Source organism: Centrocercus urophasianus, unplaced genomic scaffold, assembly GCF_019232065.1.
Source record: "Centrocercus urophasianus isolate 14NV4802_14NV808 unplaced genomic scaffold, USGS_Curo_1.0 seq_5, whole genome shotgun sequence".
NCBI lineage: Eukaryota > Metazoa > Chordata > Aves > Galliformes > Phasianidae > Centrocercus > Centrocercus urophasianus.
The window spans coordinates 3,976,848-4,000,039 of NW_024885088.1; the positions used below are offsets into that span (position 1 = coordinate 3,976,848).

Sequence of the window (23,192 nt, forward strand, 5' to 3'; positions counted from 1 at the left end):
TTTGACAGTGCACAAGTTTTGCACAAGTGTTTACAATCAGGGAAGTTAAAAAAAAAAAAAAAAAACCAAACAAAATTGACCTTTCTAATTTTACTCCTGTCTGAAGTAACAGGATCCAACCTTCCAGCATTATCTGCAGGGGTCCAACCCAAGCAGCTAGGGTGCCACTTTGTCACAGCAGTCCACTTGCCCACTACAGCCTCATTTATATTCTGCCCTGCAGCAGCCAAAATGGCTACTAAATAAATGCCCATCTGCATATTTTGTCTAGTGTGGTATGTGTTATTTTTTTTTTAATACAGCAACATTTATAGCAAAACTAGTCTGTAGCTACTTAGAGGAAGAGCATCCCTCTAAGCTCACCTAGCAGTATGATAGAAATAAATTTGTTGGGGTGTTAGGCAGCAATGGCAGCAGGAGAAAGCAGACTGCAACCCATATTGGCTTCATGTGCTGTAGGAGCTCAGATATGGCTCCATGAAACAGAGGACGAAAGACTTGCTCTGACAGGGAAATATCTCTGGAAAGTCCTCCAGGATTGTACAGGACAGACCCCTTCTGAGTCAGCCATGATTGGTGGCTGAACAAAGATGAAAGCAAGTCTAAGTAAGGCTAAGTGTGCCTTCATTTACCTGCTGGGTCTCTCCAGAGTGCCATTCATCAGGCCAAGTGTCAAAATTATGCTTTGTGAGCTTGTTGGGAAGATCTGAGATCTGCAATTCTTACCAGGCAATGCTCACTTCAGAATCTTGTACTCAAATGTACATTGTCACAACTGCGGAACTGGTGTTTGCCTTTGTACACAGGTACTTTGTTACCAATAATTAATTTGACTTGTGATGACCTTGAGGAACTTCTGGGTTCAAGTCTTCTGTCTTTGATAGGAGCTGACTTTTCATATTAGTCCATCAAAGATCTGGAGCAGATAAAGACATCTGATCACCGTCTCACGTGTTCCGTCATGAGGCATCGTCTTCAGTCTGATGGAAGTGATGCTCTGTCTTCTTGGAATGTAATTAGAATGATTGCTATTATTACCTAAATTGACTGCTATTAGCTGAAAAAAGCAGTAAATGATTTGTGCAGCCAGTCAGAATGTAACTGTCTCTTTATGCCCTTTAAAGCTGTCACACTGACACCAATAGTCATTGTCATACTATTTATGTCACAAACAATGTATGTATTATCATACGATAAATGCTTTCTGTTAACAAGATAAGCTACTTAGATGAGAGTATCAGTAGAATACCACGCACCATGGTGGTGTGTCAAGTCTCCTGACTGCCCCACATAGATGGCTGCTGTACCACTAACAATGTTCTGATGGCAGATGGCATTGATCTGTTAAGAGGTGCTGCTGAGTGACAAACCTCGCCTTTTGTCAACTGATTTATTAACATCTGCAATTTTTGTCTGGTTCAATGACAACTTGCATTTCTTGGACTGCAAAAGATGATCTAAATCATATTTAACAGAGCTAGTGACGTCACTGTGGATGCTCTACATTCTATTTGGTCCATTAACATCCAGTTTTGGATCAAACAAATCATGGATTGCTTAACTGAAAGTATGATATCTAAAAATCAGCAGAAGGAGGACCTGGGCAAATGCAGTATTTCTACAGCAGGGCTGGAATGGAGAAAAGACACTCTTGATCTCTCCTTAAATCAATGTTGTGGGTGCCAGCATGGTTTCCTCTCTACACAGACCTCAGAGAGAAAGGCAGCTTATGTTTGGAAGTCACTGCTCTCATTAGCAGCTTGTGATAGTAAGAGCCCATCAGGCCACCATCTGGAGAGACCTTTCTTCCACCTGAATGAGATAAACAGAGTTACATAAGAATTATTTGAAGAAATTGTTAAAAATCCTGGGGGAAAGCTGACATGTCACTTTGGTCTGTCCATGCCTCAGTGTCCCAGCACTGAACTCGTGGTTTGACAAGAAAGAAAATGCTCTCTGTTGCATAAAGATGCAAACTAGATTCAAAAATATAGATGTTATCAAGAAGATGATTTGTCTTCTGATTCTTATCCACTTTACACTGGCGTGTTGAACCTTATGTGAATATATATGAGTATACATGAATAAATGGCAGCAGAGACATCCATTCCATTTTGTGTTTATTATGAAAGTGATTTTAACAAAAGTTTTATTACATGCTTCGTTTTGAGCTTTGACATAGAAAACAAAGCTATTAATATACAGAGGTAAAAGGAAGTGTATTTTCTTATAAGGTACATTTACAACAACATTTTCTACTACGAATCTGACAGCATTTTTAAAATATTGGTAAAGCCTTAGATCACGGTATTTTATTTTCTAAGTATCAAATTTTGTACAGTTATTCACTATCTTTGTTCTAAACTACCATGATACATTTCATATGGAAATAGCTGTTTGTACATAATTTACATTGATAATAAAGCTTAGAAGTCCCAGCAGCATCTACAAGGGTTTCATTCAAAATGTCACTCATGCCCGCTATTCAGATTTAGCCAATTGGTACAGTAACCAATATTACGTATCTGGGTATTTTTTTCCAAGATCTAGTCTACCAGAAATTCCTATTTGATAGGCAGTGGATAAGATCACGGTGAACCTAATGCAGGTAAAACTCCCACAGACCTCAGTGGCAGTTTTGCCTAAAAAAGGCTCTACGATCTGATCCAATATGTTAATTTATCACTTCCACCTACCTAGAGCACAGAGATACCATGCCTTTCCTTATCTTTGTGCTCTATTGGGGCATAATTTCTGAATTCCCTTTTTTTCCTGAATTTGGTGTAGTTTCTTATTCTAGTAAGAACTACCACTAACTTTAAAATACATATTCTTTGTATGTTTTGAAAACGGTAAGCACTTCTGAATGACACTTCATAGTCAATTCAGTGAAAACTAGCAGGTTAAGTTGTCCCAGAAAACTCTTCCCATGACACCAATGTGGCTGCAGAAACAACAGGAGCAGTCATCCAGCAGAATGAATCTGACTACTGACCACACGCACACCAGTGCCCTGTAAGTACCTTTTTAATTATCTGTTGGCTATTTGCTGCTGTCAGTGTGAATTAGTGGCCTTTCTAAGATATAAAACATAGAAAACAATATTTACAAAATAAATTTAATTAAAAAAGTAACAAGAGCAAACTAAAAAAAGATATTTTCACAATCATTAAAATTTACTTAAGCAAAGCCACTTCTTTTCCTAGATACTGAGAAATTCAGCTAAAGTTGAATTGCAATTGTCTGTATATCTTTAAACTTGTTATTTCTGCTTTCTGAATATAGGTGGTTTAAATTATTACATCTACAGGTACTTCTGTACATTTTACTCTTGTATATTACATATTAAACTTCATAGATTAAAAGTTTAGTGATGAAACAATAAATAAATGAAATAACAAACTGGAATTGTACATAAGCAGGTACTCAGATAACATATTTTTTCCTTAGGAGTTTATTTCCCAGTTTGTTTCTATTCAGATGAAAAGTGTTATGACAAAACATGAGACTTTTCTCCAAACTGAAGTTGGATACTGAGGAATAAGTTTCTATTACCTTACAGAATTCCATAAATTCTTAACAGAGACAAAAGTCTTTCTTCTTTCCGCAAGTGCTTACGACAGTCTCTCATCCTAGAAAACTGTTTCATTAACTTCTCAAAGTATTGAGAGTCTATAGAACTTCTCCAGTCACTACCATTCCTGTCAAACAGTGGTTTTAAACTATAGAAAAAAAATGCAACTACTCAAAATAATGACACAGGTACACATACCAGCATGTTGCTCACTCCCACTCACTCCCACCATGCAAAAAATGGAAAATTCAGGCTTCTGAGTTGGCTGAGAAATTTGCCACTGAATTTAGTTATTGGATATTTCACTCCAGTTCATTTTTTAAGAGCACTTAAAGGTATTTAGAGTCCAGACACAAGTACTCTCACAGGCCAGTTAGGTTTTGCTGTCCAATAGCAGGCAGTAGTTCCTTAGAAGAATCCTACCACTGCTTTAGCTCCTGAAGATTAGAACTGGGTTGTTTAGAGATAGGACTAATCTGACAAATTTGAATCTGTTGGGCACACTAACAAGGGGGCCTGGAGTGGGGGGGTCAACTTTCTTATTTCAGTGTTTTGTGCATGGAAGCATGTTTCTTGTTCATGTGGCATCTGTTCTTTCTATGTATAGATGGAGGACTACAGCTGAGCTCTGCTCTTTCAAAACCATCTGGCAAATCAAAATGCAGCCTTTGAAAACTCTGCAGCCAAACATGACTTTATTTAAGCTAGTCTAAAACTAATCTAAAGTAAAATAAAATGAGCTTACTAAGATAAGCCTACTTAAAACAAATGCAAAACTGATGTGTAGGAAGGATCAGTCTAAATTTTCAGTACACCCAACACTGTGGTTTAATTTTACTGTGCGGAGGAAGCATGAGAAAATAAATTTCTTATGAAAAGTTGGTCATTAGGTAAAATTCTACTAAATAATGAGGAAGGAAAGTTGGCAGAAAAATGGGCTGAAAGTTATTGAAGTCTTTTTTCAGTCTAGTTTTGGTGACCTAAATCTTGAAGCAGAATAAATCTTGCTATCGCAGGCGAGATACAAATGGCAATCTTCTACTGAGCAGAAAATCTTGGTGCTTCCTGTACTCAAATGACACACGGGAACACCCTGCCCACAGCAATCACTAACAAGCACTTTCAAGGCATGACTTAGGGCTTGATTAGCAATTTCTGATTGTTGCAATCTCCTGGATTACAGCAGGTGTGCAGGCTGTTATTTGATGAGAATACCTAGGTAAGATTCATCATCACCTCACTAAAAATAAGTGCAGTATTTAAAGCAGGAAGAGAGGCTTGAAATGTTAAGTGCTACAGGTGCAGCTTTTAAGTATATAGGCGTTTGCAAATTGAAAATGAGAAGCTTGGTTTGTTTGTGATGTGGAATTGTGTAATTGCAAATGGGTACTTCTTCAGCCTTCCTGCAGTGACACAAACATGTTGTTGCACATGGCCTGTACGCAACATGGCATTTGTGATACAGGTCTGTATTTATTGAATGTGTTTAAATGCAATATTTCACATTTAGGCTAAAAGCCAAAATTTGCTATTCTGCCATGTACCAATTCATTTCATGAAGCTCTTTGTCTTAAAGCAGGCAATATTCCTCCCGGTATGTTTTTTGATTCCCAACTTTGTCTAAGTCATTCCTTGTTATTGCTTAGTAACAATATGTTCTCTGGCTTTCGCTCTGTAGAGTGAAAACATTCTACATGATATAAACAAAAGAAGAGCTCAGCTCACCTTCTGTTTGGTGAATACCAGTTTCTTTAACTGTCAAGTATGAAAACCCTTGTGCCCTTTTGAAAGTAGTAAGATATTTTTAAATGAGATCTGTCAAGACATTTCTTTCTTTTAGAGCTCATGCAAAAAATATATGCTGTCATAAACATCAGCTGAAATGGGTTCAGACACTCCTATATACCACTTGTCACTACTTTTTTTCATGAGAAATTTGCACATCCGATGGTTTTTCTATGCAGAGCTGCAAGCATTCAAACTTGGCTCATTTTCTAAATATATCACATACGAAACTGTATATTTTTGAAGGCCAAATTGTTCTTTCTTACACAGCAACGCAAAGTCTGTATTTGCTCCAGAAGTCACTGAGAGCCCTGTCCTGACTGTGGAATCCCTGCCCAGCCGTGGCTTTAGGGAGCATGAGCTCACGTGCACCTCTGAGGCTGCCTGAACCAAATGAAACTCAATATTTGTCTAATGTGGTTGAAAGTCAGCCAGAGCTGTACCAGAGCAAACTGAAGACAGTCCTTTACGTATTCACTGCTCACAGCTGCACCAAGGTCCCACCAACAGTGGCCATGACCAAGACAAGTCGGTGCCATGGTCTCTGTGTGGCACTGGATTCCTCATGGAAGACGTTATTATGGTGCTACCAGTAGTCTATGGACCTTTAAGGCAATTACCTTCAGCTCTTTTCTAAAGAGGAAGCTTGGCCTGCATGACAACTGTGGCGTTATGCCCACAATCATGAGATGCTAAGCAGAAGTTTAGCAGGGATTTTACAAAACTCACTGCACAGCATCAGGTTTCCAAAGCTCACTTACTGAAGCCAACAATACTACAGATCATTTTTCACTGTTCAACAAATGAACAAGTTACCTTTCTTCAAAAATTTAGTCATCTTTGCTTAGAATTCTGAACAATTCCCAACTATCTTTCAGCAGCACATCTTAAATTCTGAACTAGTTCTAATCATTCTGGATAGACCTATCAGACTATGAGGTATTGTTTGGTTGAAATAGTTTCTTCGCTATGGCCTTATACATGATTATCTAAAAAGATTTTTATTTTTAGGATTTACATTTTTTTCTACAAATTCCTTCTGTTAAGGGAAAAACATACACATAACTTCTTTCATTTTGGGCATGTACTGATTCTGGTACTGACATGGTCGCCTTCAAATATCCACCTTTAATAATCCATCATGAATATTTAAGAAAAGTAATTGCAACATCCTCACAAAAACAAACAAACAAACAAACAAAAAAACCCACCACCACCACCAAAAAAAAAAAAAATAACCCAAAAACCAACCTTTAAAAGAGGACATTTCTGACTTTCATGGAGCTATTAGATTTGAAAACAAAGGTTAATATATAAATATATAGAGATTAAAGAGAATGTTATTCAAAGACCTACAATCCATGCATGACAAAAAAGGAATTAGACTAAGCTGAAACTGTCCAGGCACAGAATGAAAAAAATTATGGTCTTCAACAGAGAAGGAAAGAAGGCAAGTAAAAATACAAGATGGCCAAGCAGAAAAACACAACTGAATATTTAATGTGTCTCTTAGAAATGAAATAGCCAACCACTCAAAGCCAACAGAAAACTTTGTAAATTTAAATAGCACTTGCTCAAAGACAAAAAAAGTGTAAGAAGTACGAGAAGTTAGCCTTATCTACCCTTAATGCTTTCTTTGAGAGCATCCAAAGGCATTTTAAACTACAAGATAGATGTGCAAAAAAAAAAAAAAAAAGCAGTTACACATGTCTTTCTGAAAGGATGCTGGCATGATAGTTAATTTATGCACATCATAATCTTGTGGGATCAGAAGGGAAATGATACAAAAGAGGAAGGGACTTAAAAATAAAAGAAGCTGAAATGCCAGTAAAAATAGCTACTCTGTCACTGAATTCTGCGATTCTGTGAAATTAGCCCTTGTGCCAGAAAACAGGAGGAAACATGGGATTTATCATCATCTTAGAACCCAGGTACTCATCACACTGTGAGGAGGACCTGACTACAAGGTTAATGCTGTCTTACAGACTGCATAGTCCCAGAAGTTGATGGGCACAGTGACTCCAAGCCTCTGATTGCAGGACCCGTCCTCCAACCCATCAAACTGGGCTGCAAAACTGTGTTCCTGCACCTTTCTTTTGTAGTTTGGGCCTGTGGCAGAGGTTTGTCCCCAGCATTTTAGAGATGGCAGACCTAAAAAAAAAGATCCTCCTTGGTGACCTCCTCACAAGTGTGCTGTCCTCAGGTGTAATTGTTTGTCTGCTGTGTGGGTCGCCCAAGGAAGAGACAGTAACTGCCCCCTTTCTGGACAGCAGTCACGTCTAAACTGATGCTGTTTTTTTTGGAATAATGTATTAAAAGAGGATGCCCAAAAGTAAACCATTATCCTGTGTTATAAAACTCCAGAAGGGCTTGTGTTAGTAGAAGTGACAAGCACTTGGAGAAGTCATTGGATCATCTAAGCAAAGTTACAAATAGATACAAGTAAATAGTGTGTGGGGGAGTAAAGATTTAAGCATGAATAATATTTACAGTAACTAAAGATAACATTACTAATGTACCCACAAATAGAAGTATATATTTATATATTTATATATAGTACTCATTTAGATGCTCTATTAATGGAAAGAAAAACAGACTACCAGTTTTGTTGGTGTTGTTCCTTTCTCATCTGTTCTATTGTAACTGCCTCCAAAGGGACCAACTGATGGATAGAATTCCATAGCTCGATCCATTTCAATGCAGTAATGTATAGTGGCAAACCTCTGAAGAAGTTTAAAAGAGGAGAGATGAAAACATAAGCACAGGGGACTCAATTGTACAGAATTCATAAAACAAAATTATACATCTGATTCTTGTTGGTTTTTTTTCCTCCTTTTTTCTTCCCTTTTGATTTCTACTTGGTCAGAGGTTCCACTAAGCCACAAATGAGAAGAAACAAAATTTAAATTGTTTTGTTTTCTTCTAAACTTCAAGTGCAATTCAAAATCCAAATCTTATTCATACTACATACCTCTTACTACAACAGAACCTACTGGTAGGTAGTTTCATCAGATTTGAATAGATGCCCTCTTTGCTTTGCAGAAAATTATTTTTGATGGAAAATAAAAAAAGCGGAAAGAATATTTTTACATAACGTAGTTTCAAATGGAAAGTGAAGATACACAAGTGCAGACACAAGTTTGGATCTTCAAATAGACACACTCAAGGATCCACAATACTTTTTCTGTAGTAAAAATCTCACTCAGAACATTGGTGGTTAATGATTATAAAACATTATAGGTATTCTTCAATATACAACTGAAAATAAAGACTGCAGAAAAGAGCCTTTAAATTACCAGATGTTTCTACTACGGAGGAAAGACAGTATTCAACAGGAATGCAAAATAACCTCAAACTGAATACCACTATTTATACGGTCGTAGAAATCTGGAAACTTTTGATCGCAATAGTTTTATAAATGATCTTGGAAACATCTCTTTCGACTCTTGTGCTGTGTACTTGAAATAGTTTTGTGGATGTGCCAGTACGTCAAAGAGAGCTTTAATCAGTTTCTTGTCCTGTGGGAGACAACATACGTATTATATAAGAATACTGTTGGGATTTAGTTTATGCTCATCTATCATAATTAATGAACAACAGTCAGCTTTTTTCTTTTGGTAGAACTTGATTCTGGCTAAAGCAGTGTAAGTAAACTGCTCCATGTTGGAGTGGGGTTTTATACTGATGAATTTGTCTACTGTGTTTTCAGGTTTTTTTTCCTTTCTCTTTTTTTCCTTTTTTTTTTTTTTTTTTTTTTTTTCCTTTCCACTGCAATTTCTGTTCCTGGAAGATACTGAATTGAGAGAGCAGCAGTTGGGTTAACCACAAACTGGCTGTACAAGTCAGGCATTAGTACGGCAAGCTGCCTCTGTTGGCCCTTCCAGCCTCTTTAATGCTGTTGCTCAGGACCTTCCTTCCTCAAGAAAGAAAGAAGACTGATCTTCAGCGACCCTGAGCTCTTTAAGGAGCCTCTCCTGTATTTTGGTAGAGCCTTGTTTCAGGGAACCAGCCGAGCCTGTGCCTGAAACCTGAGTGACCTGGAAGATCCAGTGAGCGAATGCTCAGAGGGTTGAGACAGGGACAACCAGGAGAGCTGGCTCTAAGCCTTACATTTAGCAGGTTAAAATTTGCTTTCTGAGCAGCTTTACAGACACATATATTTAAGTTTAAATTAATTATATGTTATATGTGGCAACACAGCAGCCTTTTTCCACAATTCTCTGCTTTTGAAAACCATTTATCTCGCCTTTTGAAAATCCTTTCACAAACAGCCTACAATGCTACATTAGGGTTATTGCCTTGTTAAGGCAAGATAGTAGTGTAGATAATTTTTAATGCACAGGAAATTGTAATTTATTGTTGAAAAAGCTAATTTAAACATATGCCATACTGAGGCTGAAGAAGACTCTTTGAACAGTAGCTTATTCATTTTTATAACATACAATCACGTTAGCATATGTTTCATTTAGGTCTTACATCAGCAAAGGATGTAGATGTGTGCTTAGCCCAACTGAGCTACTGATTTTGTTTTATTTCAAATACCAGCATAAAGCTCTGAAAAGAGGAAATCTCATTCGGCAACACAGAGGAGGTTTAAATATCACAACCCTATGAGGGTAATGAGAGCTACCTTGGAAAAATATTTAGTAAAAGGAATCCTTGGTTAGCCTCAAATAAAGAAGAATTTTCGTACCTTTAGAATTTCTTGATGATTTTCTGATGCATATAATCGTCCATCCCGAACAATATCTTCTATTAGTTGTTGGTAATCCTCTGAAAAATAAAGATCAGTGAGCGACTGTGATATCCTTTGGCAGGATAACAGACAGATAGGCACTCATTATCTAGACTTCCTCTTAGAGACAGGTGAGAAATTGAATATCCAGTTCATTATTCAGTGATCGCCTTCCTGCTGTGGTCTAATCTAATCACAGTAAAATGTAGAATTCTGTACTGAACAGTAACTTTCAATTCTATGTAAATATTGACTTACCCCAGAAAGCTACTCCCTCCACATAACAGTGCTTTATTATCTACATTTTATAAATGAAGAAACAAGACCACAGATATGAAATAACTGTCAAAGGCTACATAAAACACAGGCAGCTGCCAAAGGTATCATAAAAAAGTCTTGATTTTGTTAAAACAGAAATCATCCCAAAGTCCAAAATACACAGTTTAATGCATATTTCTGTATGATGAGCTAGAATGGTCTAAAACGTGTTGGATTTATTGTTGGATTGGCTAATTAAAGGGTATTTCCTTTGGCATCCTTGCTTTTCTCTGTTCAACTTGTGATGTTATTAATTTATACTTTTAATGACTGTGTTGATTATCAGTAGGGCTTGATGAAGGGGCTTCCTGAAGTGTACAGCAATTAGTAGTTTTCTCATTACGCATATGATAAAAGACCATTAAAGAGAGTCTCACTGAATTTCGTGTAAGTTTCTCTGTAACTTGCCATCTGTCTTTCAAACATTAAGAAAAGAAATAAATATAAAATCAGGTGTCATTTAAAACCAGTTGTAAAGAATTTGAAAGTAATGGACAGAAAAAGTTACATGAAGTTTTGTCTTCATTCTTCTCTCCCTGTCATCACATGATGGACAGATTCTGAAGGCCAGTGTTCTGCATTACACATACAACACAGAGATGGAAAACAATCCTCCTCTCACCATCATACGTCACATAAGGGACTTGAAATCCTTTCCCACTGTTGCCTTCATTTGACTTGAACTGAATCCATAGCTTCCTTGATCTTGAAGTAAATGCAATAGGTCTCTCATAAGTCTGACATGTTTCGTATGTAGTAATTGAAGTAGGGGAAGCTAGGAAATATTAAATAAATAAGTTTTATAATTTCAAAGTCAGAAATGTGAAATTGACAAAACACTTCTCAGTTTACAGATACCTGTCAGCTTAAGGTTTTTTTTTGTTTGTTTGTTTGTTTGCTGACAGAAGGCTCTTTTATCTGCCAAAGAGAAGAAGGGAATTTTTCAACATAGGTAATAAGAACCCTTCTCCTCTGTCCCAAGACAAGTTCATTTCTAACGTTTACAAGATTAGTATCAATATTACTCACTCTGTGTACTACTGACCCCAGATAGACCAGAACAAGTCAGCTGCACCCCAGGCAGATGTGATAAGCAGCTCCAAGAACTCCCTGTTTGGGGAATTAACCTGATAGCAATAAGCAATTACCCTCTGAAGAAGAGTTAATGTGAGTGTGCCCAGGCCAGTGCTGTGCTACACTGTGCAAATCCCATGGCTGCAGGAACACCTCAGCCAGAGCACAGGAAGAAGAGGAGCCTACAGGCAGTTCTCACTTGGCACGGATGATCACACCACCTGCCTGGCCTTGCCTTTATCTAACAGTGCAGCAATAAGTTCTCATAAGAATGTTGTTTTTGTTTGGCAGTAGAAATGATAGAGTTGTTTCAGGAATCACAAAACATAGAATACCTTAGGTTGGAAGGGACCTTTAAAGATCTTGTTCCAGTCCCCTTGCCATGGACAGGATTGTCACCCACCAGATCACGCTGCCCAGAGCCCCATCCAACCTGGTCTTGAATGCCTCCAGGGATAGGGCATCTGCAGCTTCTCTGGGCAACCTGTTCCAGTGCATCACTACACTTTTGAGTAAAGAATTTATTCCTAACATCCAGCCTAAATCTCCCTTCTCTTATTTTCAAGCCATTCTGCCTCATCCTATCACTATCAGTCTGTAAAAAGTCAGTCCCTCTCCTGCTTATAAGTTCCCTTTATGTACTGGACGGCTGCAATGAGTTTTCCACTGAGCCTTCTCCTCTCCAAACTAAACAAACCCAGCTCTCACAGCCTTTCTTCAGAGAAGAGGTGTTCTAGCCATTGGAGCATCTTTGTGGCTCTATTTTGAACCCACTCCAACAGCTCTACATCTTTCTTGTGCTGGAGGCCCCAGACGTGGACACAGTACTCCAGATGAGGCCTTACAAGGTGCAGAGTAGAGGGGGACAGTCACCTCTTGTGCCCTCCTGGCCACCTCTCTTTTGATGCAGCCCAGGATACAGTAGGCCTTCTGTGCCACAAGGCACACTGCTGGATCATGTCCAGTTCTTGTCCACCAAGACCCTCAAGTCCTTCTTTGCAGGGCTGCTCTCAATGAGTTCTTCTCCCAGTTGATACACACTTCTGGTATTGCCCTCACCTAAGTGCAACACCTTGCACTTGGCCTTGTTGAACCTCATTAGGTTCATGTGGGCCAACTTTTCAAGCCTGTACAGGTCCATCTGGATGGAATCCCTTCCTTCTGTTGTGTCAACTGCATTACTCAGCTTGGTGTCATAAACAAACTTGCTGAGAGTGAACTCAGTCCCACTGTCGATGCTATTGATAAAGTTGTTGAAGAGACACTGGTCTGAAGACAGATCCCTGGGGGACAACACTTGTGACCAACCTCCACCAGGACATAGAGCCATTTACCACAACTTTTTGTTTTTTGGCTGTGACCATCCAACCAATTCTTTATCCACTGAATAAACCAGCCTTCATTCTGTATCTCTCCAATCTAGAGGTAAGGAGGTGTTGTGGGACCACATCAAAGGCCTTGTGCAACTCCAGGTAGATGACATCAGTTGCCCTTTCTTTGAAGGAGTGACTGATACTGTAACTCCATCATGGAACGCCACCAGATTTGCTCTTGGTGAAGCCATGCTGGTTGTGTCAGATCCTCTTGTCATCTTGCATGTGCCTTAGCATCTCTTCCAGGAGGATCTGCTCCATGATCTTCTCAGGTAAGACTCACTGTAGTTGAGTCTCTGCACTTCACATACAACACAGGCCTGTAGTTCCCCATGCCTTCCTTTCTTACAAAATATGTTAACCTTAAAAGTGATGTTTCTCTTTTCCCAGTTAACAGAGACTTTGCCTGACAGCCATAACTTTTAAAATATGATAGAGAGTGGCTTGGCAATCACATCAACAAGTTTCTCCAGGAGCCTGAGATGCACTTCATTTGGCCTCAAAAGAAAATCCCATAACAGCTGAATGAAGAAAAGTGGAAAATCTTTTCTGTGCACAGGGTTTACCCAGTATGCTGTGTGAATCACAGGCCCATTTGATGCTACAGCACTTAGGGTTCCTATCACGTAAAAGACCTATACTTTTCTCTCCTTACAGAATTAGCTTCAATAAATAGCATTTAAAATGGTATCTTACAGAGACTAAGTGCTTTTTTACTGGGACCATAATGGACCAGGACCAACCACTGTAAAACACCTGGCTGTAGGTTTGCAAAGAAAATACCATTTATCTATCCTGAAATAGAGCTGATAATTTGGGAACCATACACAATTGTGCAGAGTTAAGGTGACAAGCAAAGCTATCAGATTACTGAAAAAATTTCACAAGCTTGCTCACTTTCTGTTTATATTGACTGTGTAACTTGGGCTGAACACATTCAAAGCACGCTCAGCAACTGGAAACTCATGACAACCCCTGGAGGACTGTGAGCATGACTTTTACCTGCTCTGTGCAAATACTTCCACAGAGCTGGAGCTTGTCTCAGCCCACATCTGCCTGTGTGTGCATAAGTGAAGTACTGGGTGGCAAGTGTGGATCAGGGAGAAGCCCAGCTTAACATAACCACGCTGGCAAGAACATGCTGTATTATTTATACATACCATTGTGGTTGAGTCCATTCTTAAACTACAAGTAAGGGGATCCAACAGTACCTCTGGATCTGCGATCAGTTTTTTCACTGCTTTCACTGTATGCCGACTTTCCATAAAATGTAATAAATATTTGTAAAGACTACTTATGTGATGCCAAATATATAGTAATTGCAAATCACGTATCTGAAAAACTCCTCTCATTTTTCAGTGCTGATATTGTGGTACTACTGTTGGCTCTAAAGTGAAAACCAAATATTTCCCTGATCTGCCTGGCTTTAGTTACTGCTGGAACCACAGCTTGGGATTAGGACAACTAATTTGTTCTGCTACACTGTTTTGCTTTTAAAAAACAAATCTATACAGAAATATTTTTATTTTATCTACAGTGAGCAGGTTTCTTTTAGTACTCATCTGATATATAGAGCTGCCAACACAAGCCCTCAAGGATAAAAAAAAAGGTCACGAAAATTGTTTTAGCAAATGAAATATGCCATTTTACCAAGTAAAATACACTGTTTAAACGAAGTTCCATATCAACAATTGCTTTTCAGGTTTGGTGCTTCTTGGAAATTTAACAACAGATCAATAGAAGCTGGATGCCTATAAAGGACGGCAGGAGAAATGTATCATAATGCTGTCTTAGCTTCAGGAGTAATCAAAGAAAGAGTACGATACCACTCCACATAAAGTTGGGAAAAGTTGGATTTCTTGAAGGTGTCAGGAGACAATCTGTGCCATGGCAAAGATTTAGCAATACTTGCAGCATTTGTATATTGTGCAGCATTTACTCACAAAGGATAAGCAAGAGAATAATTTGTATAGATGTTAGGAGATATCTTTCCTAATCTAACTTAGCATTACTGCAGTGACTTCTAGACTGGCAGTGATTTATCCCACATGATAATTGGGCTAGACAAAAGCCCATTAACTGCTTTGTGATTCAGCCAGGACTCTTGAATAATTAATATGTTAATTGTTATTGGTACAGTGTTCTGTTTTAACTTGCTCTGCCATTTCAACAGTCCTTTTAAAAACACTGAAAGTTGAGGACAATCATCCGTTCAGTACGAACTTCCTACTCAGACTGTTTGCAATAAATATTTATATAACCCATGTCTGACAACTTACCACTTTTTCTCATTACTAAAACATCACCACATTCATCTTCTATTGGGAGAAATATCTCAGGCACAACAATGAGTATTCTCCTCTTTGGGGGTGGATTTATATTCCAAATGCATTCAACGTTAGCTGGGTAGTCTCCAGGATAGTTGGGTGATTCAATATAGCCAGTATAATCACCAAGTTCTCCTCCACAGTGCTGGTCTGTGCAGGAACAGAAATTAGCATTTGTGTTAGCCGATGAGCTAATTTGAGCTGTTTTTCTAGATCTGTCAAGAGCAAGCCTAAACTTCTCCTCCTGGGTTTAGAAATGGATACATTCTTCAGCTGCTTCTTTGTTTATCACTGAAAGCCCTTAAAGCAATAGTCAACCTACAGAGATGATTGCAACTGATTTGTAAGCCCTTGATCTCCAGTGCATAAGGTAACCCTCCATTCAGCTTTGACATTTGATTAAGAAACCAACAGGTAAGTAAACAGGATCTCATTGTGGAGGCACTCATGCAGTGGTTACCACTGAGGCCATGCTGACATCTACGTTTTCTGACTGAACTTCATGTGGTTTTTAACCTGGTTTAGGTGAATGCATGTGATGATCCTAATAGGTAACCTTATCTTGATTATAGATCTACTTTGCTTTGTTTAAAGTGAAACAACTTATTAAAGAATCTTAACCGATGCATTTAAGCTTTACTTTCTGAGCTTTTAAAATTCCTACTGAATTTACCGTGTGATTCACTAAGTTATTTAACTTGATCTTTCCAGGCCTACACAACTGTGTAAAACTAGATGTACATTTAAATATTTTGCTTACTCAAAAAATTCTGCAAGGTCAGAAGCTGGACTGAAAACAGAAAATATCTAAGCCAGCAAAGTGACATAAGGGGTTTTACTTTATTGGAAAATTATCAAACTCCTTCAAATTCTTTAAGAATAACTGATTTACTTAAATTACATTAGAAATTATGACTTAGTAAGAATAAAAATTTATGGCAGCTGTACATACAAATATTTGATATGACATTACCTAACTATTATAGAGAACTTCTCTTAAATTTGCATGGTTGGGATGAAAAAAAATCTTTTGTCTAAAAGAAACAGTAACTCACAAAAGATCAAATACAACTACACAGCAATCCTCAGAGATGTTTAAAATGGTAATTTAAGACAGAGGGCTGAGTACTGCAAAAAAGCCTATGAGACTTCACTGTCATAAGTAATTATCTGGCATTTGCAGTATGCATGACCGTATCTGCTAGCATTTTATAACGACTAGCAGCTGTTACTCTGATAGAAGATATTGTGCTCTACAGAGATAGAAATATGCATCACTGCAAAACTTCCAGGATCTGGGAATTTGAAAGCTCAATAGTTTTAACTTATAGCTGGCACTCTATGAAATTACATTAATGCTAAAACAATTAAATGCATCAAGTGATAGTTTTCCAGGTTTTGTTCTCCTTGCTTTCAGTTTTTACTGTCCCATGTGGCAGTAGATATATGCTAACTGGGAAATACATGATGAGAGTGCAACCTGACAAATGAACCTTCAAGCTGCGGTTCAGAAACAAAGACATGCTTCACCTCACAGCTACTATAAATGCAACTTACTTTTACAGTGTGTAACATTAGTGGAGCCATCAAAATCTGTACTTGTGTTCCCAGGGCAGGTGATGCAGTAGTTTTGACCAAACTCAGGTTGGTAAGTTCCTACAGGGCATCGGATACATCTGTGCGTTGTGGAGTTGTAGTAGTGTCCAGGAGAGCAATGAACTGCAAAGTATGAGCCATATTATTTTCAGAGAGTAACAATCTTCATTGCAGAGATATCTTCCCTCTACTTTGGACATAGCCCATGATTCCCAAACTGCAGCATAATTACTAGGCAAAAAAAGGCAAAAAGGACATAAGCTCACACTATTCCCAATTACAAGTGACCTTCTAACTAGAATACTCCTCTGAAGACTGATGAACTAGCAATTCATGCTACATATGCCTCCCACTACATTTGATACAGGGGTTTCCTATGAGCTAATAAAAAATGGAAGATGATACATATCTGCCTCAACAACAAAAACGTCTTTCACAATAGCAAGAGGGGAGTTCCTATGTTTGCCAGAATCAGCATGTAATTCAAATAAGTAAGCCAAAATAAGTTTGGGCAGATTCCTTCTTCAGTGTTTGCACTGGAAGTTGTCATTACAGGGCACGCAACATGTTCCACACTAACAGTTGCTGCCCAGCCCATTTGTAAAGAATCCTTAACTTCATATAATTTCTGTAATATTTAGTTTTTCTAGTTTGGAAAATAAAAACAGGCAGCAATGAAGGGCCAAATCATTCTCTGATGCAGGCTGGTTTGATTTTTTTGCCATGCAGTGAAGCTGATTTATACTTCCCAGTTGCAGAGCTAATACTATATGTGCCTGTGGTAAATTCCAAATACAATAAATCCTGTTCAGACTCCCTCTCCACAACCTTGGGAGATCATGACTATTTTACAGATTGCACAAACATTTAATTTAATCACATACACTGTTCCTATATGCAGTGACTATGTTTGTTTTGGAGACTATCAAAGCTCACAAACAAAAGGGCAAGCAGCAGGAAACAAATCATGGAAAGATAAGAAATTCACCTTTGGTTTCACAGTCTTGAAAAGAAACAGCACCTTCGTACTTGGTCACAAGCCCTCCACCACATGGAAAGCAGAGGGTCCTTCCTGGTTCAGGCTGATATGTACCAAGAGGACAGACTCGACAAGGTTTAAAACCATCTGATGAATAGTGGCCAGGAGAACACTGCCCTAGAAATGAAAATGATCATCTGTGTTAGTGAGCTTACTTTTCTGGCCAAAATATAAAAACAGCTCATAGTTGGCAATGTTTCTTTTACCTTAAAAAAGTAACTACAAGACAGCTGCAGGTCAAATTCTGGTCTTACTTGCTGCATCTGGATTGTTCCTGTAACTACTTCCTAAAAACAGGGCCAGCAATTAGAACTAGTTTCTTAATAAGCTCTTTGCTACCCATGTTTCTTTTTAAATTTTGTTTTTTAGAATGGGTCTAATAAGATGTTTTTATAATATTTTCACTGAGTCTTTCACCTGAGAATTACAAAGTTCTCTGTAGGGAAAAAATGAATCTTTGTATCATATCTGTGAAGCACTGTTTTCTTTTTAATATCTTCATTTTATTATATGGAAATGGTAACTATCTGGATGGGACAGTGTGGCATCCTGTCTGGAAGAATAGCTGACACCAGCAGCTTTCTGGGCAGCTGCAAAAACTACTGCTTGTCAGGAGTTCTTCTGCCAGAAAGCGGCCATTTGTGAAAAGCAAAGCACTTCGTTGAGGAGCCCACTGACAGATACAAGGTAGTTTCAAAACTTGCTCTCCAGGTAATTTCTGATAGGCATTTGTTTGGCTTGCTTCTTTCTAGCTAGTGTACTTTACTCTTCGACGACATATTTGAGAATCAAGATGTCAAGTTTTTCAACATTATGGCATTACTACATATCTTCACAGCAGTCCAGCCAGGAGATCAGCACTTTGAGATGTGTTAGGTGTTCCCTGAGGTTGCCTAATAGCAATACTTTGCAATTCATTTTCCCTAAGAACTGAACAGCAGACAGAAAAAACTGGCTTGAAATCCTGAGAGTTTTGAGAGCTGTAGGTGGGGTTGGGTTTTTTTATAAACCCTGATATTGGGAAATGTTGGGGATGTCCAGCATCTTGGGTAATTGGCACTCAGGATGGACGAGAAATCCTGAGCAAAAGCAAAGTTAAAGCAAAAGTTCAAGCAAAAGTTCCTACAAAAAATCTAACTCTTATAGACAACGTTGGGATCAGGATCTCTGGGATTTAGTCTTGCTCCCATCCCACCTGGCTGGAATATGAGTGTACAAGTAGGTTGATGTGACACAGACTCAGAGACATGACACTGCTAATTTGAAGACAATTCTGCACTTATTTTTATAGCAAAACTGATCCTCTTGGTCTGGTCCAACTGGTTGCTGGACTTTAATGTGAACGTAGTTAATGAATGGATGTGGGTCTGGATTTCAATGTGAAAATTAAGAATGTGTGAAATGTGGCTCAGAGATATCTTTTAAGGAATAGGTACCGTTGTGTTTTCATAATGCTAAATGTTTGCTGTTTTCAGCATTCATACATCTTACCTGAGGATGTATATAGAAGTGAGCTGTTTTCTTCTTGCCTTTTTAATTGAATTTGAAATTGAAATTTACCAACAAAACATATCTGACATGATTTCCCTGAGAAAAGCCCCAAATGAATAGGCTCCCTAACTGTGTTTTGGGCTTGTGTCTGCAAGAATCACATGGAATTTAAATATCATAGCATCTTATTCACTTGGAGCTACAAAAGAGTTCTATGCAACAGCCACTTGCAATCTCTTTCAGGTATCTGCATGTGCTTCACCTGTAGGGATGAGGATTTGGATTATAGTGTACTTGTTACCACACAGACATACACTGCTCCAGAAGACACGATGCAAAAATAGTATTAATTACACATGGTGAGTACATTTCTAACAAAGTCTGTTATTTAAAAAGTCATAAAAATACAGTTTTATCATATGTGCTGCAACATTTTATCCTGTTCTTGATAAAAATTTAGGGAGGCTTATGAAGTCTCAAGTACATTCTTTCACCACTTTCAGAAAAAAAGAAAAGGGGAGAGTTGATTAGGAAAAAAAAGACTCTTGTGATCTGACAGCAAACATTTCCAGAGCAATACTCTCCACAAAAATAACCAGAAGGATTTCTTTGTGTTGTGCAGAACAAAAATTCAAATGCAAGCTTTGCTAAAGGTGAGATAAAGCAACTAGTAAGTCTTGTTCTACTTTGGTCAGTACACTATATCAACATTTTTTAAACTCTGATAATCTATTCTTATTGGATTTTGTTCAAATAAAAAAAAACAAAACCCAAGATGTACAGGCATTTCGAGTTTTTTTCAGTGATAGCTCCTGCATGCAGGGTATCAGCAAAATCTACCATATGTTTGACTAAACTAAACTTTTTTTAAATTCAGTGAATGAAGAAAAATGGCAGCTTCTCAAGAGTCATTCATTGTGTGCTCACTCTAGTTATTCTTGAAGTAAGCATTAATGTAAATTATACGGATAGGTTTTAAAGTCAGAACTGGCAAAGCAGATAGGACAGATTTTTTTCCAAGAAAAAAAGCTACTAGATTTTGCTTATCTGCAGGAAATAATGTAGATAAAATAACTAACAGTGATATATCTTGAACAACTTACAATAGAAGCATTTACAAACCGAAATTTGCAGCTCTTTTCTGAAACTGGGATTACCATCGTAATCCAATTTATATATAACGAAGTCAAGTCAGAGGTGCTGTGTCATTTGCCAGAAGCTACAGCAAATTCATACAGCATGGCACTTGCAGTCATTACCTCTGAGCCCATGTACAGACCCTTGCAGCACAACTATCTCAAAGTTACAACTGCTGCCAATGAAGCCAGGTAAACAGCATCCCATGCAAAAGGTTAAATCAGCAGGTTCATTACACTCACCAATACCAGCCCAAAGTAAACTATCCCTTTGGCTTGCAATATGCCTGATGAGTCCTTACAAGTCGAGGTATGTCTGTTCAGATTCCATACCTGACGTGAAGTAAAGAGCTTTGCTTGGCTTGCTCATTTTCATACCATAACCTTGCTGCAGCAGGTCCCACCTTCAGTTGGCAATGTCAGCATGTCAGTGAATGGAATGAGCCAAAACATTTTGCATTTTGCTTGTAAGAGCACAGAGATTTCTTCTGTTACCTTTACAAGACAGAAGTGTGGATGGCTCTGCCCTCTTTTAGCCTCCACACCTCACAGGCTGTGTGGCAACACCTAATCCTTTTACAATCACATCAAACTTGCCTCCACATTCTGAAACGTTCCGGGCGCCCACTACTCCCTGTCCATCATTACTTGGGCAAGGCTCACAGGTAAGTTGACCTTCTGTGTCTTGGTATGTTCCTGGTGAGCAAGGAACGCACTGATTATGTTCTCCGCTATAAAAGGTGCCCGTGCTGCAGGTAACTGAGAAAAGAAAAGAGGAATCTGCATAAGGACTTTCATTTTGATCACATCATTTTCCTATATATCGAACGTTTAGAGAAGATGGGTCTTTTTAGTGCCAGTATTATTAGTGGCACTTTTGCATGCATTAGGCAAAGACTGTCACCTGATGTAAAGAGGACCGTCTGGGATCTGCGGCCAATTGACATCAGTGCAATCAAGGTCCTTCTTCTACTGTTTAACCCATTAAATGGCATTCTACTGTGCTGAAGCTCTACCAGATATAGTTGTTAATAAAGTTAATGCAGTGTTGTATAATGTATAGGAAATGATGTGAATAGTTTGATGATGTGAACAAATTTAAATTATGTGCATTTATGTGTAAGTTTTATGGAAGAAGGCACAAAATCTGTCTCCTGTAATCAGTTCTGGCGATTTCTCTGAGGGCAGTGTATCCCATGTAATGTTTTCTTTTTCTTGACACTCAGCCCAAACGGAAGGCATTTTAAGTATATAAATGAATCCGTATACTCTTCTTATAGTAACAGGTCACAATTACATTAAAAGTTTTTCTCTACTGGATATTAGTAATTAGTAATTAGCTTCTAGATACTAACAGCAGCAGCTTTTCAATAACTGCTTGTAAATCACTGTTCCTACGTGATGAAAACAGCCTTAGAAACAACTCATCAGAGGCATCTATCAGACCTGTCTGAAACTGCTTTTTGCTTGTAAATGACTTGGTGTCTAAAAGCAGCTGGAAAAACAGATATGCTAATATTGAAAGTGTGACTCCAAGTGATTAGAAACCTTGCAGTGCTTAGAACTGCCACTAGTAGTTTGGCATTATCACCTTAGCACTACAGCCTAGTAACTGTGGAAGAAGTTTAAAGAAATTTGAGATCTGACATAAAGTTAAAATAGATTTCTATAGATCGTTCCTTCTTTTTTTTTTTTTTTTAATTGGACTTTTTGAGTGTTAATTATAAATATACATACAGGTCACAGATTATCTGTTGATGAAGAAAGTAAGAGAGACAAATTCAAACTAAATACACAGCACCTAGGAAAATGCTATTTCATTGTTTTACAGAACTGTAAATGTATTTTCATTAGATACTGGGAGTAACTGGGAAATAGTTGCCAACATATTGTGGCAATGTGTTTTTTGGGGTATGGCTGAACGGAATCAGTTGGGACTTACCGCATTTTCCATCCTGCAGCACTTGCCCCGTACTGCAAGCTTCATGCCCTTCAGTAGCTTTAGCTGGCTTCTGAGCCACTTCATATTCTGTCCCAGAAAACTGAATGTAAAATTGCTGTTTATTAATAGATTTCCTCAATGTTTTGATTGCAGTTTGCAGCTTCTGCTCCATCCTTTTCCGAACACAGTCAATGTTACAGGTGTCTAGATGGGAAACGATAAGAAAACTAGAAGCAATTGAGATTGATGCTTAAAAGAGGTGCTTAACAAAAAGCTCAGCTTGCATTACACTGTGACTCCTCTGTTTGTTTCACTGTCTTCTCCATATAAACTGTAGAAGCAGCTCACTGTATTTAAAATCAGGCCTTTTATGGGGCCAGCCAGTAGTACCCTGACGTCCATCAAACTGAGCTGCATGGCTTGCGAGTGGGCATGGAGCGCAGGTACCTCAGTCATTAAGAAATCTGGTTATACTGAGTGCACAGGGAGAGGGCTACAGAAATCACCAGTCTAGACAGAAGGATCAAGACGGCACTGTGCAACAATACTGTACTGTGCTTTACAGAGTAGCAGTGACCAGTGCTTTGTGCACAATTAGAAGAAGGGTGGATGTCCCATAGGATGTCCCACTGCATCCTATTTCCACATAGGTGTCCTGTCAGACACCACCACCATTTCTGAATTTTCTCAGTCCACTCAGTTGATTAGGAATTCTCCCCACATTCCTGATCAAAATACATAACTGACACAAAGAAAGGTGCTTTTTAGCACAATTGGCTGTTTGAACTCCTGGCTACTGAGA

At 38.3% G+C, this 23,192-nt stretch overlaps 1 protein-coding gene across 4 annotated transcripts in view; it reads right to left on the reverse strand.

The window, feature by feature from the left end:
- Positions 1-2,103: 2,103 nt before the first annotated feature.
- The window catches only part of SCUBE1 (signal peptide, CUB domain and EGF like domain containing 1), a 205,337-nt gene continuing 184,248 nt past the window's right edge, over positions 2,104-23,192 (reverse strand). The window contains exons 16-24 of one of the 4 annotated variants that reach the window (XR_006171503.1): positions 22,391-22,594; positions 21,046-21,207; positions 17,771-17,938; positions 16,744-16,905; positions 15,139-15,336; positions 11,035-11,187; positions 10,053-10,132; positions 8,656-8,877; positions 2,104-8,082 (exon numbers count right to left, since the gene is read on the reverse strand). Coding sequence is in view for 3 of the 4 variants with exons in the window: in XM_042835115.1 (XP_042691049.1) it covers positions 8,725-8,877; positions 10,053-10,132; positions 11,035-11,187; positions 15,139-15,336; positions 16,744-16,905; positions 17,771-17,938; positions 21,046-21,207; positions 22,391-22,594 (1,280 nt within the window). In the remaining variant the exon portion in view is untranslated. Of the gene's footprint in view, positions 8,878-10,052; positions 10,133-11,034; positions 11,188-15,138; positions 15,337-16,743; positions 16,906-17,770; positions 17,939-21,045; positions 21,208-22,390; positions 22,595-23,192 lie in introns of all 4 variants that reach the window. The other 3 variants (XM_042835115.1, XM_042835114.1, XM_042835113.1) reach the window with 3 other exon arrangements.